The sequence below is a fragment of the Diuraphis noxia genome, unplaced genomic scaffold (genome assembly GCF_037042655.1).
Source record: "Diuraphis noxia isolate RWA-SAM2 unplaced genomic scaffold, SU_Dnox_SAM2 contig0004, whole genome shotgun sequence".
Classification (NCBI taxonomy): Eukaryota; Metazoa; Arthropoda; class Insecta; order Hemiptera; family Aphididae; genus Diuraphis; species Diuraphis noxia.
The window spans coordinates 3440465-3453315 of record NW_028301714.1 but is presented as its reverse complement, the minus strand read 5'-3'; the positions used below and the strand labels follow the sequence as shown (position 1 = coordinate 3453315).

At 32.5% G+C, this 12851-nt stretch overlaps 3 protein-coding genes across 3 annotated transcripts; 2 read left to right on the top strand and 1 right to left on the bottom strand.

Annotated features, from left to right (window-relative positions):
- The first annotated feature begins 2262 nt into the window (after positions 1-2262).
- Positions 2263-4024, top strand: LOC149055504 (uncharacterized). Its single transcript, XM_089225724.1, has 2 exons — positions 2263-3214; positions 3293-4024. The coding sequence occupies exon 1, from the start codon at positions 2263-2265 to the stop codon at positions 2848-2850; it is 588 nt and encodes a 195-aa protein (XP_089081850.1). The 3' UTR covers positions 2851-3214; positions 3293-4024.
- A 1863-nt stretch (positions 4025-5887) lies between these two features.
- Positions 5888-9189, top strand: Spx (Spliceosomal protein on the X). The gene is made up of 5 exons (XM_015508600.2): positions 5888-6082; positions 6476-6559; positions 6623-6768; positions 6878-7006; positions 8322-9189. Exons 1-5 carry the CDS (start codon positions 6049-6051, stop codon positions 9039-9041), a joined length of 1113 nt encoding a protein of 370 aa, XP_015364086.1. The 5' UTR covers positions 5888-6048; the 3' UTR covers positions 9042-9189.
- Positions 9147-11881, bottom strand: LOC107161950 (uncharacterized). Its single transcript, XM_015508590.2, has 11 exons — positions 11599-11881; positions 11333-11514; positions 11090-11261; positions 10842-11023; positions 10593-10780; positions 10372-10526; positions 10164-10303; positions 9927-10103; positions 9679-9863; positions 9512-9612; positions 9147-9452 (listed from the first exon to the last, which is right to left on the bottom strand). The coding sequence occupies exons 1-11, from the start codon at positions 11723-11725 to the stop codon at positions 9283-9285; spliced, it is 1779 nt and encodes a 592-aa protein (XP_015364076.1). The 5' UTR covers positions 11726-11881; the 3' UTR covers positions 9147-9282.
- Positions 11882-12851: the final 970 nt, after the last annotated feature.

Below are 12851 nucleotides of genomic sequence, written 5' to 3'. Positions count from 1 at the left end.
CTGCAATATGATGTTGAGTGAGACTGGCCAGATCGTCAAAAACTATCATACAATTTTACAGTTACTTCCCAATTTATTGTACTATTTGTAAAAAAAAACATTAAAGTATAAGTTTAAGTAATATAGTAGTCATGACAGTATTTGGTAAAACATTTTTAACTCTTAAAGATCATGTTCTGGTTCTTAAATTAAATTTAAGTTTTGCATACTTAATTAATATATATTTTTTAATAATTATATGATAATTCAGTCAGTCAGTGGTGTATTTTAAATTTTGGGTGATTTTTCGGGGGGTGTCCAACTCCAACATTTAATGAATATACATATAACATAATATACTAAAATAATAATAGTATAAATCATAAAATAAATACCAATATTTAGGGCTTTTTTTTTTAAAGTCGGGGGTGTCCAGGTATTGAAGAAATCCCCCCCCCCCAAAAAAAAAAAAATTCACTACAGTCAGTACAGTATATTTTTATTACTTAGGACAGCAATTTTCCCAAGCCTACAAAAACATGTTAATCCATTATAGATTACTTTATGCATAAATATTTTAAATATTAAATTCTGAACGATGTGATGAATGTATTGATTTTACAATGATGTGTGTTTTTTTTTTGTGTCTGTGTACAGCATAACTAGTCGAAATAATGCTTCGATTTCAAACTTTGTGGTTGGTTTCCGATGTAAAATTGAAGACCCTTGGTGCATTATAGAGGTCAAAAGTAAAAATTTTCCAACAGTTTAGTACAACGGCTATTACATTTTAAGCTTGATTTAAAGCAAGCGCATTTTTTTGTTTCGCATTTTCCCCTATAATTACAACTATGAAAACCTTGTCCTCCTGTTGTTAGAGCCACTATTTATATAAATTACTTTATAACTAAAAATTATAAAATTTTTAACACCAGAATCTTAAAAATGTTATAGGTACCTACACGATTTATTTTTTAAAAAAATGACATTATCTTATATGTATTTTTTTATTGATAATTTACATTATACATTATCTAAAGTTTACTAAAATGACATAGTTATTACCACAGGTTGTTACGAAAGTTGTTTCTATTTATAAAAATCATTCACGTATTAGTTTCGTCATTTGTATGTACAGATTACGGAACAAGTTCTGTATAACTAAAAATCCGTGTTCCTTTTCGTGAAAAGTTATCCACATTGTGTAATTACGCGATCCGTAAAAAAATAAGTTCCGTTTCGCGAACTGGACAAATTTTCTATCCATTTCACGAAACGGGTCAAAACGCGAAATGGATGCGACATATACACTTGCAATCATCCAACCTACAACAATGATTTGACATTTTTATTGAGCTTTGTCGATGTAGAAATATTTAAGATAATTGTTCAAAATATTAAAGAAAAATTAAATATAAAATAAATTATTTGATTCATACCTATGTGCATTGTATATTATACCCACACATGATTAATACTTAAAGTTCAATATTTTAATATTAGAGTATATTTTGACGTACATTTTACGTGAATTATTATATTATGACGTATAGTAAACATTTTAGATTCTGAACGAAGTGATGAATGTTTATGTTAATGTTATCTATTTACGGTTTAATTTTGAAAAATTGTTGACTTTTTGAGTTATTTATAGACCACTGAAATTTTCGATTTTTATGAGAATTTTTTCTAAGTGTCGATAAAAAAATGTTGGATGACCAAAAAAACTTGAAAATTTAGGTCATTCATAAGGTTCATTATGAGTTGTTCTTATTGTAGCTAAAAAAAATTAAAAATCGTAACGTGCAATGCACTACAAAACTACTGAATTGATTTTGATAAGACTAATAAATGTTGTCATTGGGTTCGACCTTCGACATTAAAAATATAAAATACTTGACATTTTGATAAGTAAAAAGATTAATTTTTGATTTTGATTTATTGAACATTTAAGAAATTTTTTTGAAATTTATGATAGAAATGAAAAATATTTGCATTTATAGTTAGGTACTGCTCATAGATTATTGTAATATGATAGTATGAGGTATTTGAATCGGTAATATTTCAGAAAGTTTAGGAAAATAAACGCGCTCGAAATTCTAATGTTGCTGGCCGATAAGAACGATTACCTATCGTACTCGCTGGCTAGTAACAAACGTTTTCGTTTAGGAGATTTTTAAATTTAAAAGTCTCTGTGTTGAAAGAAACGTTTTTAGTTCATTTGCAATTCTCAATTCGACCAGCGACTACATACACTCGTATACACACACGCACAATTAAAAAATGGCTGCTTACCATCGCAAAATACAAGACGTTCAAGTCCAATTACTCCTGATATTGCATGAAATAGTTGCAGGTATCACGGATGGTTATTATGAGAAAAACGACGATATGCACAACTGGATCATAGCTCTTCTGCTTGCTATCGCTCAAGATACCATGTCAAGAAATGTCGATCTGTCTCCAGAATCGGAACCCATGGATGTGGATGAGGTCTCCGAAGACAGAATGTTTGACACAGAAGGTGCAAAAGATACGGACGACCAGTTGTCGTTTTCTGTAGGCAGTAGTGCATGGTCGAGTGGCGACGCGCCGTTCTTCGAGTCGGGGCCCGTCGAAACCACTCCGATTCCGAATGACGGCCCACTCGACGATGCAGAGAAGACGTGTGAAGCTGAAAACGGAATTGAGCCGGCTCAGGGCATTGAAGAGCCAGACAACGGTGAGGTCGTAGGTAGGCTGGACCCGCCAGCAACAACCGGAAAATCCGACCAGCCACGAAGGTACAAGACCTCGTGCTGGAAAGGCGTCAGGCGGATTTTCCGACGTCTGTGTTGCTGGCGAAGAGAAACCGTCCGCGACCCACGTTAGTCTGGCGGTCCCCTAAGGGCCGATGATGTCGTCAGGAAGACGGCGACGAATAGGAGGGGAGGATAGGGGAAAGAGCTCGGAAGGTGCACGGCGGTAAGTCACCCGAACGCGTTTCCCGACCACCCACGTAGCGACGGGTTCACGAGCGCAGCGCACTCGGTCGTCGTTGACGCGCGAGACCCTCTGGCGGCTCGGCGAGCGCCCGGCAGTTACAGTCGCGTGGATCGATGGACGACGATGTCGACGGCACGGTGGTTAGTTGAGGTAACGGCGTGGGCAACGATTCCGCCCCGACCGTACCTACGATGATGACGGCGGCGATGGCGACTCGTTACGATGGCAGTGGCGGACACTTTGGCTCGAGGTAAGTGGTTTAGAGATTTATGTGTTAGGAACACGGATGTCAGCGGCAACGAACCCGAGGAAACTATGAATGTTTCAGGGTCCAGTGGCGTGCGACTTCGTGGTGACGGTCATTGCAGGGCAAAAACGCGGCTGAAGGGTCAACGCCAGGGCGAAAATTACCGATTGTCGGCACGTCGTTCGTGCGGCGGTCCGATGGCTCTCGCCTTTTCGTCCCGCGGTAAACCCACATCGGCCGGGTCGCTTGTCCGTATAGCGATCACCGTCCATTCCGCGGCATGCACCAAATCTCGATTCTCTCGCTTCGTATCCAACGGTATCCGCTGCAAGTCTGTCGCTAGAGTCGTCTCACCGTCAACCATCAAAGCGCTAACATCGCGCACTAGCCGCCGTTGCTTGTCGCCGTCGACCGCATCGATCCCGCGGCCGTCTCGGTCTGGCCTCGCCGGCTGGGCAATAGGTCGTCACGCGTCCGAGCAAACTCGCCCGTGACACTCGTCTACCCGTGGGACCAGTCGTGGAACGTTGTGGAGGTGACCAGTGGCCAAAACTGTTACAAATCCGCACCCAATCGCCATCTCGTATCCTCCCCTCCTTGTTTTTGTGTCTCCTGATTGACGTATTTTTTTTTTTTTTAATTTTATAACTTTTTTTTGTGTATATATTGTTGTTGTTTATCTCCTTTTTCAATGTTGTTTGTCTCCCCCCCCCCTTTATGGCTAAATCTTGTACTGGCAACATTTAAATTATAGTAATTTTGTGCTATTTTTTTAAAAAATGTTTCCTCTTTTTTTATTTAAACCATGTGTTTCCCCCAACCCCTTTTTTGTTTTTGAAAATCTTTTACTTGTAAAAATGTAATAATTTAGCCATTTTGTGCTAATTCATAAAAAATTATACATATTATATCTTCAAAAATGTTTTCCTTATGATAATAGCAACTTTGCTCAATTTTTTGCCAGTTATAAAATATTTTTTCAAAACTGTATGTTCATTTTTTTTTATTTGAAACATGTACCTATATAAATGTATACATTTGTAACTGTTCGTTCAATTGTTATAATATGTGAATTTTCAATTTTGTAATTGATTATAAATTTGTTAAATTAATAAAAGATAATTTTTGTATACACAAGCAATTTTAGTTTCTTCTTTTTTCGTATTGTTAAGTGTGTAAATCAAATGTTATAATGACTAAGAAATCATTAAAAGGTATATTTTCAACAGAAACCTTGTTTGTTATTTATACAGAGTTTAGAGTTTATAAATCCGTCGACATTCAGTACAACTAAGGTTACCATTAGTACTCTTTTAAGAGTACATATACTATCAGTGCCGCAACTTGGTACATATTGGTGGGTGTGCGACCACATATATAGGTTTTATATACAATTTTCGATCATTATTAGTTTTTTTTTAAATTAATATCGATAAAAATTTATTTTTTGGGTAGAAAATATTGAAGATTTAATACAAGGCTCTTAACATATTGTTACAATAGCAGTTGAAAAATAAAATAAATTCATAGTCACCTTTTTTTTTTTATAAGCATTCAAATTTTGAATTTTGACATAATACGTAATAATCACAAAAAATCGCAAATTATTTTAAGCTAGAAATTCATAAAACATTTTCTTTTTAAATCTATGATTTGAAAATTTAATACAAGATTCCTTAAAAATTTGTCAATCTTTATCACAAAAAAAATGTCCACCGGAAATTCAAATTAAATTTTTATTAGCATTTAAATTTCAAATATTGACAAAAATTCGTCAAAACCATGAATATTTGCAAATTATTTTGTAGTTCAAAACTCATAATATTGTTTATATTTATATCTAAGGTTATAAAATTTAACACTAAGTTTTGCTTCAAATAGCTATAGAGAAAATTTGAAGCGTCATCATAGGAAAAATGTTTTGAGCGTTTGAGTTTTAAATTTTTATGAAATCGCGTAATGATAATGATTTATCCTCAAACCAGGTATATGTATATCTATGAATTATGATAACTACATGCAATGTTTTTGGAAAAATTGATTAACTATGCCTTATTCAAAATGCGTCCTAATTGAAAAATAATCAATTTGTTTCAAAATAGAATATATGACAATATTTAAATATAATATATCCTAGACTGACAAATCATCTCCGTTCAGAATCGTTTTTCGTATACAATGATACCTATCATTGCATTCAAATTTAATCCCATCCATTACAGTAACCTATTGTACAGCAGAGCGACATCCACGACTTAACTGCTTTTTTTTTATATAAATCTACCTTGAACTTAAATCAGGATCTAAGTTATAGCCGAGTATCTTAGTCTAATTTAGTCTGCACCTTAAGTATATAGTATATAATAACTGAAATCATAATAAATTCTTAAATCGTGGGTTCAATCATACTAATCATAGTTGAAATATTTTTACCATGTGTTTAATACTTTCATCGTTTAATGTTGTTATGTAATATGTATTGTTTATTATTTACGGAAGGACAGATTCTTCTGAAGTCAGAACACAGCAGGCTGATCCTATGATCAATTATGACAAATTATTCATTAGCCGGGAGGTTATGTTGGCCATGCTGTTCAGTATCACACAAGTGTTATCAATTTATTAGGTGATTAAGACACAAACAATACAGCACGTCGTACTCTGGTGTCTGGTACTACTGTTACTGTACAGTGTACACTCTACAGTCTGCAATCTGCATTATAAAATAAAAATATAAATGCTTGTTTTATCTGTTTTCAGTTTTGTATGTTCGATAACGTTTGAGTTTCATTTTTGTTAATTTTGCCGGTTGTTGAATGCAATTTTGAAGTTTTACGATGGCCGCGGGACCAATAGCTGAAAGAAATCAAGGTAATTTTAACGTCCACGTACTTAGTATTACAAGAACTCGAACAATTTGTAGAAATAGTAGTATAAGCATATTATTATACGGTGTCTCTGAAAATGACTAAATCTTAAATATCTTTCATGTTTTACTACTATTTGATCTGTTCCGAAATACCTTAAAAATTATTATTATTAATTATTAAGTGATTATACTAATCATTAAATATAGATGTAATGATAGATATTTAAACACAGATTATAATATAATAATGCATATTCTATAAATATTTACCTACGTATGTAACCAATCTAATATGTATAGGCCCTTAGTAAAGTATCGTTTTTGTTTGCATGTAATTTAAGCACTAGACATGTTTCATTCAATTAATTTTACTTCATAACTGTTTTATATTACAGATGCAACAATTTATGTTGGTGGTCTTGATGAAAAAGTCTCGGATACTCTCATGTGGGAGTTATTTGTTCAAGCCGGTCCAGTGGGTAAGTAAAGATATTTAAACACATACTCAAAATTTGTAGACATTAATCAATAATTTATTTCAGTTAATGTTCATATGCCAAAAGATCGAGTAACACAGTCACATCAAGGTTATGGTTTTGTTGAATTTCTTGCTGAAGATGATGCTGATTATGCTATTAAAATAATGAATATGATAAAATTGTATGGAAAACCGATACGTGTTAATAAGGTAAAATTAATGCATAAATGTACATACATACTACATTTGTGAATAAAATTAATATTTTTTGTTGTTTATATTTAGTATCTAATAGATATGTATAATTTTTTAATATCAGGCTTCTGCTCATCAAAAGAATCTTGATGTTGGTGCCAATGTATTCATTGGTAATTTGGATTCAGAAGTTGATGAGAAATTGCTGTATGACACTTTCTCTGCTTTTGGTGTAATTCTTCAAACCCCTAAGGTAAAAATAATTGTCATTATAGTTATTCAATTATTAATATACAAATTAATAGTTATTTGTTAACAAAATTTCCACAGTTTATTAATGATATAATTTTTACCTAGTCAATTGTGTCAATTGTACCAAGTAAATGATATATTCAAAAATCTATGTATTAATAATTAATATCAGTTTTCAAATTTTACTTTCTGATAAATTACAACGCTTTGATTCATTTAAAATATATTTATCTTATAGTTGTTATTTGTATTTATTAATATATATATATACTTTACAGAATTTGATTTATTTATTGCTAGGCTACTAGGCTTGTGATTTTTCATACAATTAGCATATTATATTTAGGAGACATTATTTCTTAACATATTAAGAAAAGCGCCACACCCCATGTGTTGTCTCCGTCTAACAAGTGCTTAACATACCAATAATTGTTTCACGCGGAAAAGAACCAATAAAGCTACAGTTATAAGTTTAGCATAGCTAAGAAACAAAATTTTTTCCATATAAAAAAAAGAATTTATTGCAATATCGTTTTTATTTTTTCGATATCAGAACTACAAAAAAAGTTATTCATGCTTAAAAAATACAAAAATAATATATTAAGTAACAAAAAGAACTTTTTTGTATAAATTATATCGAACAAATAAAAACGATATTGCACAGACTAAATTCTTTTTTTCATATGGTAAAAAATGTTGTTGCTTAGTTAGAACTGTAGCTTTCTCGGTTCTTTCCTGCGCGAAATAGTTTTTGCAATGTTATGTACTTGTACGACAGAGACAACATATGCGGATGTGGTGTACTCTTAACATGAAATTGCCCATAAATTAAGTATCTTTTTACTGTGTATATTTAGTATGATATTTTTTGTGTTGTTTACACAATTGGGTAAACATAAACATGGTCTATTGGTTTTATATACTTTAGGAACATGTATAGCAACACTTGTTGTATATTGCTCTATAAAATTAATTAGTTAATCATATTATATTAATAATTTTAACTTGTAGCACCTATTCATTGAATGGCTTTATTCTAAAAAAATATCTCTAAGAGTTACTTAAAAAATAGAATACACCATAATATGAAAAGTAGGTCACAAACTAAATGTATATTCAATTAAAAAGTAGATGATAATTACCTTAAACATTATGAAGAAAAAAAAGTTTGGATATTATTATTGTTATCTACTCAATGAAAAGGCCAATTCATTAAATGGATGAAACTTATTTATTATTTAATAAATATGAATTATGGAGAATAACATTTTATTATAAATTGATTCTTACTTAATATTTAATCTTTTTTAATTTAGATAATGAGAGATCCTGATACAGGCAATTCAAAAGGATTTGCATTCATAAATTATGCCAGTTTTGAAGCATCTGACGCTGCAATAGAAGCTATGAATGGTCAACATTTATGCAACAGAGCTGTATCTATTTCATATGCATTTAAAAAAGATGTTAAAGGTGAACGACATGGTTCAGCAGCTGAGAGACTGTTGGCAGCCCAAAATCCACTTAGCCAAGCTGATCGCCCCCATCAATTGTTTGCTGATGCACCACCAACTCAAATGCCAATGATGCATCAAATGCCAGTACCACCTCCACCTATTATGCAACCTCCTATGCAAGTACCTATGTCCATGATGGCTCAACATCAAATGGCACCTCCACCTCGAATCATGCCTTGGCAAAATCAACAAGCACCACCTCAACCTCCTTCATACCAACCACCACCTCCGCCACCACCAAGTTTCAGCAATTTCGCACCACCAGGATTCCATGGTGGGTTTGTGCCACCACCTCCTCCACCTCCTACACAACCAGGACAAATGCCGCCACCATTACCACCTTCACATCCTGGTTTACCGTCACATATGCAAGGGCACATGATGCCACCGCCGCCACCTCCTATGACCATGGGCGGTGGACCACCAATGCCCCCACCACCACCAATGCAACCGAATAATATGATGCCAATGAACTGGAAACCAAGTATTCCACCCCCACCACCTCCCGCTCCAGCTTAAAATATTTAAGCCCAACCATTTATGTTTAATTATAATCATTGTATGAATAATGTAACTAGCATTTTTAAATGTGTATACAACAAATGAATATATTAATGCAGATAATTTTTATACTTCAAAAAATTAAAGCTATATTTTGTTTCATTGATATTATATAGATCTTATTATAATATAACAAATATTTGAGCCTAAGCTAAAAAAAAACTTAACAAAAACATATGATTGGGAAATTTTCGCACATTTAATTTGAAGCACGTTTTTTGTTTGCTGGTGATGTCAAAAGAAGTGATGCTGGTGTTTGCAATAAACCTTGTAGAGTTTCTAGGAAATCTGATGCAGCAGATTCACTTATAGCACGTGAGTCGTAAGATAATGTGGCCGTCATAATTGTCTGTGGTTTACCATTTAGCGCTACACCAAAATTTTATAATTAATATTAAATAATTTATAATAATTAAATAATTAATTACCAATGACAGGACGTCCACTTCCAATAGCCAATATACCACATTGTGGAGGATTTATAATAGCACTAAATTCAGATATATCAAACATTCCAAGGTTGGATATTCTGTTAAAAAAATTAATTTATCAATTATTAATATGTGTTTAAAGCATTTTTTAATCATTAACTTACGTAAAGCTGCCTCCTTGGAATTCATGAAGTTGCAGTTTACCAATACGTGCACGTCCTGCCAATTCTTTGATTTCGGCTGAAATCTCATCTAATGCTTTGCCATCAGCATTAGTCACAATAGGAGTTATCAAACCTGATTCAGTAGCAACTGCTATAGAAATATCAGATGTTTCTTGTAAGACTACCTGAAAATAATAGTAAAATAACCATTGTAAAATGTAAAGAAAACAAATTTTTTGATTAATTACTTGATCTTTAATATAGTGACAATTGACTAGAGGACACTTTTTAAGAGCAATAGCAACTGCTTTAATGATGAAATCATTCACAGAAACATTAATTCCAGCTGATTTTAATTGCTTGCGAAGTCCTAATAGTGAATCAATATTGCTCTCTGCTGTAGCATAAGCATGAGGAATCGTTGTCTAAAAATATCAAACATTCAATTACCCAATTTAATATGCTTTGTTAAACCATATGTTTACTTTGGATTCAGTTAATCGTTTAGCAATTGTTAATCTCATGCCAGTTAATGGAATGTCAACATAACCAGATCCTTTGGTAGGTCTTGATACAGTTGTCGATGCGACAGATTTAGGTGAGAGTGTTTCTCCCGGTAAAGGTACTAATAAAAAATGTGATATTTGATACATATGGTATATTTAAATATTATATGTTAATTAAATTACTAACCTGTTCTGGGAGGCTTGATAGACAAATGGTTATCAGTGACATACTTTAAAACATCACCCTTTAAGACTTTCCCTTGTTTTCCAGTCCCTACAATTTTTGAACCATCAATAGCATATAATTCTAGAAGTGACCTAACGGCTGGACTATAACCATCACTACAATATAAAATAAAAAGTTAATAGCAAATTTGTGTTAAATTGGTAATAATATTCAATATTTACTATGAATATCTAGTAGTAGGTTCCGATGATGTCTGAGATTCAACCTTAGGTTTCTGAACATCTTCTTTTGCTACTGATGATTTAGTTTTTTTCGTTCCAGGCACTTGAACATCATTCCAGTCCTCCCCTTCAGCAACCATTAAGGCAATCAGATCACCAACCTTCACATCTTTACTGTCGTCACCTTTCTAAAACAAGATATACATTTAACAACAGATTTTCAATGAAATGTTTTTTTATAAAATGTACCAAAATTTTTGCTAATGTTCCTTCTTCTTCGGTTTCAAATGACATAACTGCTTTGTCTGTTTGAATGTCACAAAGGACATCTCCAGCTGAAACTTTATCTCCAGGTTTCTTATGCCATTTAATGATCGTACCTTCAGACATAGTTGGCGATAATGATGGCATATTTAATTCAATTCCTGGAGCTAAACAAAAATAAAGTATTAAGATTTATGTTTAATATATATATTTATATATATATATAACAGTACTATTTCCTCCGGTAGTTTGTTCTGATTCATGAGGTTCATCTTGTTGAGAATTTAAAGTGGCGGGTGCAGCACCTTGGGCATCAGGTGTTTCAACACTTTTCCAATCTTCTCCTTCAGCTACCATGAGTGCTATTAAAGCACCAACTTTAATTTCCTTAGCATCTTCTGGAACCTACAATAAAATAACTATGCTACTTATAAATGCTATATTGTTGTATTAATAATATTTAAATAATGACTTACCAATATTTTAGCTAATATTCCTTCTTCTTCTGTTTCAAAAGCCATAATAGCCTTATCAGTTTGAATTTCACACAGTACGTCACCAGCAGATATTTTGTCTCCTTCCTTCTTTAACCATTTGACTATGTTGCCTTCAGTCATGGTCGGGGACAGGGATGGCATGTTAATTTCTTGACCTTTTACTAAATTAATAACATAATGATGAGTCGTACCAATATTTTACATTATTGGAGGTTGATTAAAAGGTTAAATTTAAGTCTTATTACCATTCAAAAACGACGATGTATGTATACATAATATCCTTTCTAGATTGAATGAAGCACATAATGTTTTTCTAAGATAATTTTTATGTAACCCGCCTTTAAGGGCGGAACGGAACAACGAACTCGCCATTCCAGCTTATATGTAACGTCAGTGATTATGCAGAAATTTAACAAGGAAATAAGAGATAATCTAAATCACACACACGTAACGTATAAAAGAAATTAAAAGTTGTGCTAAGCGTTAACCAAACATTGATTTCGTAAAAGATTTGACATTGAAGAATGAAGAGTTCAAACTCAAAGATATAGTGATAAGAACTGTTTCCAACTACAGATAAGGAATTTTAAATTATACATTGGCCATAGATTATAGTAAACATAAGGTAGCATGAAATAAACTACAGTATAATAAACATAGACCTTGTACTCTGAGTATAAGGTCTATGATAATAAACTACCTAATTCGTATCATATGGTTATTATTATTAATTTGAATTCCCATAAACTTAAACATGACTACCTATGTGCAATTTTTATAACTCATTTTAACACAGATACTTTTTGTGCGTTTTGTATGTATTTTAACTGTGAAATTGACATTGCGACAATATTAAACTATTGATACCGTGTTCTAATACTATGTTTGAATGTATTAAACAGTAAATAGCTACAAATTTTAATCTTAAGTCTAAATAATTTAGTTTGCAACAACAATGTAATGTTGTAATGGACATTTATTTACAAATCAACAATAAAACAATATCATAATATTTAATCAAGTGAAAAGCAGGTGTGGAGGTTGAAGGGACACTACAACACGATATTATAAGGGAATAAGAGTGTTTTTTATATTAAATAAAAAAAAAAGTATTAATAATAAATAAAAATTGTTCACAGGCGTCAAGGTAAGATACATTACATAGGAACTAAGAATCTTTATAGAATAGTCTTTCAAGTAGGAAGATTCATAGAAAAAATCTTATTATGAATGTTTGGCTGTATACAAGAAATTACCCACACGATGTCCAACAACTATCTATTACATAGACATTGAGATTTTATTAACAACTTTTCTAGTAATAATTGTTAATGTTTATGTTCAAAAAAATCACCCGACGTGCATATTCTGACCGCCAAATCGTTGGTACAGACTACCGAACAGGTTACTATTAGAATACTTTTAACTAGATTCTTTTAAATATTATACATCTAGGACTTAGGTGTACTCAAAGGTACTACCGAGTGGCGAGTACCGA

What these genes read in the sequence shown, in the direction of transcription:
- LOC107161950 (XM_015508590.2), bottom strand. Translation starts at nt 11,725, where the DNA reads ATGGCGAGTTCGTTGTTCCGTTCCGCCCTTAAAGGCGGGTTACATAAA. An exon ending in ACAAACTACCGGAGGAAATA is followed by an intron (nt 11,024 to 11,089) that starts GTACTGTTATAT and finishes ATTTTTGTTTAG; the next exon opens with CTCCAGGAATTGAATTAAAT. An exon ending in TTCCAAGGAGGCAGCTTTAC is followed by an intron (nt 9,613 to 9,678) that starts GTAAGTTAATGA and finishes TTTTTTTAACAG; the next exon opens with AATATCCAACCTTGGAATGT.
- LOC149055504 (XM_089225724.1), top strand. Translation starts at nt 2,263, where the DNA reads ATGGCTGCTTACCATCGCAAAATACAAGACGTTCAAGTCCAATTACTC.
- Spx (XM_015508600.2), top strand. Translation starts at nt 6,049, where the DNA reads ATGGCCGCGGGACCAATAGCTGAAAGAAATCAAG. An exon ending in AATAGCTGAAAGAAATCAAG is followed by an intron (nt 6,083 to 6,475) that starts GTAATTTTAACG and finishes TTTATATTACAG; the next exon opens with ATGCAACAATTTATGTTGGT. An exon ending in TGTTCAAGCCGGTCCAGTGG is followed by an intron (nt 6,560 to 6,622) that starts GTAAGTAAAGAT and finishes AATTTATTTCAG; the next exon opens with TTAATGTTCATATGCCAAAA.